The sequence below is a fragment of the Dreissena polymorpha genome, chromosome 6 (genome assembly GCF_020536995.1).
Source record: "Dreissena polymorpha isolate Duluth1 chromosome 6, UMN_Dpol_1.0, whole genome shotgun sequence".
NCBI lineage: Eukaryota > Metazoa > Mollusca > Bivalvia > Myida > Dreissenidae > Dreissena > Dreissena polymorpha.
Genome location: NC_068360.1, coordinates 87,742,454 through 87,745,773, shown reverse-complemented (window position 1 = coordinate 87,745,773; position 3,320 = coordinate 87,742,454). Strand labels below are relative to the sequence as shown.

General features: G+C 35.1%; 1 protein-coding gene across 1 annotated transcript; it reads right to left on the bottom strand.

Moving 5' to 3' along the window:
• Positions 1 to 1,419: 1,419 nt before the first annotated feature.
• On the bottom strand, positions 1,420 to 3,062 carry LOC127833324 (uncharacterized). The gene is made up of 4 exons (XM_052358502.1): positions 2,918 to 3,062; positions 2,287 to 2,448; positions 1,995 to 2,143; positions 1,420 to 1,844 (listed from the first exon to the last, which is right to left on the bottom strand). Exons 1-4 carry the CDS (start codon positions 2,985 to 2,987, stop codon positions 1,686 to 1,688), a joined length of 540 nt encoding a protein of 179 aa, XP_052214462.1. The 5' UTR covers positions 2,988 to 3,062; the 3' UTR covers positions 1,420 to 1,685.
• Positions 3,063 to 3,320: the final 258 nt, after the last annotated feature.

Genomic DNA, 3,320 nt, shown 5'->3' with positions numbered 1-3,320 from the left:
AGTTTTGTTAAGCATAAAAATGCACCTTGAAAAGTGCAAAATGTAAAAAAATAGGAAGGAAAGAAGACCCCTCCCGCACGGGAAGACCGCTTCCGCATCCTCCCTGGTTGCCCCCACACCCAGTCAAAACTTCCTGCGTACGGCCTTGTAAAATAATTATGCTATACGCACAAAAAATCTACAATAAGTTGTCCAAACTTATTTTTTAAATTTAATAAGGGTATAGTTGTTGTTTTAAATATTATTACATGCCAAATAGATTACATGTAAATGTTATTGTTCAAAATCGTCATTGAAATTCAAGAGGACTGTTTTGTATGAAGATCATTCACCAGGTAATAGTTGTCAGCATAATTTTTAAGTACTGAATATGTATAACATACCGCTCAATAACATTTTGGTCGAAGGCTTTGTTTAACTTGAACAATACAGATATAATTGATCACGTTATTTGTTACATATAGAATGTCGCTGAATAATCACTCAATCATGCGGTTAAGTAGGATCAATAGATTGGGCTGTCAAATAGTATTCAACTTTTATTATTATTATTTTGGCATATATGTGACTACCAACTTGAGAGAACGAGAATAAATACCAACAATTATTCGCCGTATAATAGGCCTTTACGAATGGCCAAATATGAAAGAAAAGTCATTCCTCGATGTGGTTTCCGTGTCGGTGGTTAACTATTCTTGAATACAAAACAAACGAAGTCGTTTTAATGGTAAATATAATACTTTCTCTTGTCTCAAAAGATACGTATTTCGTAAAAGACGGAATTAAAAAGCCGAAATAGAATATGTTTCAATAGTACAAATATAAATGTCGTCTCTATACAAACCAAACCTTGTTATGTATTTTAAATATTTAAGTCATGTTAATTTCTGATAATATTTGTGTGTGTGTCAATTGCCAACTTACAATGAATAAAGTCCGTGGTAGGATGGTAGGATTTCTTCCCTGTCGATGCGACTGGAGCTTCACACCTGTGAACATGAGTCACTTCAGTAGCGTCTGTTAATTATCACAGATCAAATGAGCAAGCTTTAAATGTATTTCTACACATGTTAAATATATTTCCAGTAGTCTACGCAATGTGTCAATTAAAAATAACACATCGATGAGAGTGGGAACATGACCGGTGTTCTTGTTTCTTTAACAAGGGTATTTTGGATATCGAACAATCAACGTTATTGTTATCTTATGTCAAATCAATGTTGAATCTATTGATGGCGTTTTTTTATGTGGTCTTAATTATTCTTTAGAAACCACGTGAACAATAGAACTCAAGTTTTGATGGACATATTGCAAAAACATACGTATTGTTTGAATAAATCTTTATTCTTTACATCTCATTATATGCATAATTCTGAAAAAAATCATAAAGTGTTATTTTAATATTCTCGTGAAGAAAAATAAAGGAGCTATCACAACTATAGAACATATTCGTTAAGGTATTCCTTGAAAGATTTTCGTTCTGAAAGTAAAACATCATCAACAACAACATAATAAATATAACATATAATGAATCACTTATTCTCTGATTAATGTGTGTGAGCGAACAAAAAGATATATAAGTGTTATTTTATGTCTGCATGCCTTTTTCACATCAAATCGAACACACAGATAATAATGTGCACTGTTTCACTCTGATCGCTGAATTTTGGATTTTCAAAAATATGTCACTCAGCTTCGCAAGACTCCACGCCGAAGAATGTCGAAACCGCCCCTGTGATGGTAGTGACTCCACTGAACAAGCACGCCTGAGTTCCAGCGCTGAGACCGGCCGCTCCAGCGCTCTGAAACGCGGCAAACCAGCCACCGGCTGCGACTGCAGATCCCTAAAAAGATATGATATCCTGGTTATTGGAAGTTTCATTAAGTAATGTCGGACAAGATTGTACTATCATTATTCGAGTATAAATTTACGATACCATAACCAAGTGAAGCAGGTTCAAAGTAATTTAATATCACAAGTATTTGAAACCCGCCTGAAATCCGGCTGCGATAGAGCCGGCAGCCACCCCTGCGGAAGTGAATCCCGCTGCTGACAGCACAACCGGAGCAGCCACTACAGCACCAGCCCCTGCAGCGACCGCTATTCCTGCTTTAGCCATAGATTTCCACGTTATCCAGGTTTCTGAGATGACAAAACAACACATTAGTATGCAAATGAAGAACCGGAGCGAATAGATATTATAGGTTATACATTATCAAATTACTTTTTTCAATAAAGTCCAATCCGACTATGTTTTACATTATTTAATTCCACAAGGCTTTTACCGTTGACACAATGCGGTATCTGCTGGTTCCACGTTTGAGGATCTTTTCTCCGCAACACATGACAATTATCCGGCTCATATCCTTTGTCGCATTTTAGCACACATCTTGGAACTTCTTTCGTGTTATCAACAATCCAGTTGCCGTTGGCAGACTGTCCGTTATCTGTTTTGAGGGAAAATTAATAATTAAAGATAATTTGGATTGATTTTTCAACGTGTGTTTTTTCATGAACATAAACGATAGAAATGCGCATAAAGAGTATAAAACATAATGCAATTATTTCTAAACAATTTCATTACTTGCCATAATTACGAAGGTGTGTATAAGGTTATTTAAACGTACCCATTGTTAAGTACTTTAATTATTCGTAACGACGTTGTTAGACGGACTTTTATTAATAAATACACATATCAAAATGTTCATGACTATAAATAGCAGTGTTAATATAACAGTAGATCTGGTTTATGTAGCTACGGCTACATGAAGTTATGCAGAATAATGTACATATAAATATTCAGGAATATTTTGTTAAGCCAAAATAATAAATAATGTTAGTTATTATAATAATAGTTATTCAACACATTAGTTGCTAGTGGTCCGAATCTACTGACATTTTGCGGAATATTTTTACCTGGACAATCCGTAATGTTCATTCCTTGCACTCCAGACACCAACACAAACAGAAGAACTACAGACAACATATTTCTTTATATGTATACGTTTTGCGCGTATAATTTGGAAATACGTCCTTAAAATTAGGTGAGTCAATGCACGTGACCAATATTCGTCATGTGACTCGTATCAGGTTGGTGTTGGGTTATTATGAATCTGTTGGAGATAAACTGAAGATAAAGTCCTGTTTGTAAACTAGGCTATGTATACATCGTGCAATAGTATTAAGCTATTTACAGTCCGTTTAACACATCATGGCAGGGTCGTACAAGCAAAACAGGGACGACACTTTCGGCTTCAATAGTATTTTCCGTTTAAAGGGGCCTTTTCACAGATTTTGGCATTTTTTAACTTATTCATTA

Excerpts from the sequence above, each read along its gene's own strand:
- LOC127833324 (XM_052358502.1), bottom strand. The coding sequence starts at position 2,987 with ATGTTGTCTGTAGTTCTTCTGTTTGTGTTGGTGTCTGGAGTGCAAGGA. Across the intron at positions 2,449-2,917 it reads GAACATTACGGATTGTCCAG|ATAACGGACAGTCTGCCAAC; the intron begins GTAAAAATATTC and ends CCCTCAAAACAG. Across the intron at positions 1,845-1,994 it reads CTATCGCAGCCGGATTTCAG|GGATCTGCAGTCGCAGCCGG; the intron begins GCGGGTTTCAAA and ends ATATCTTTTTAG.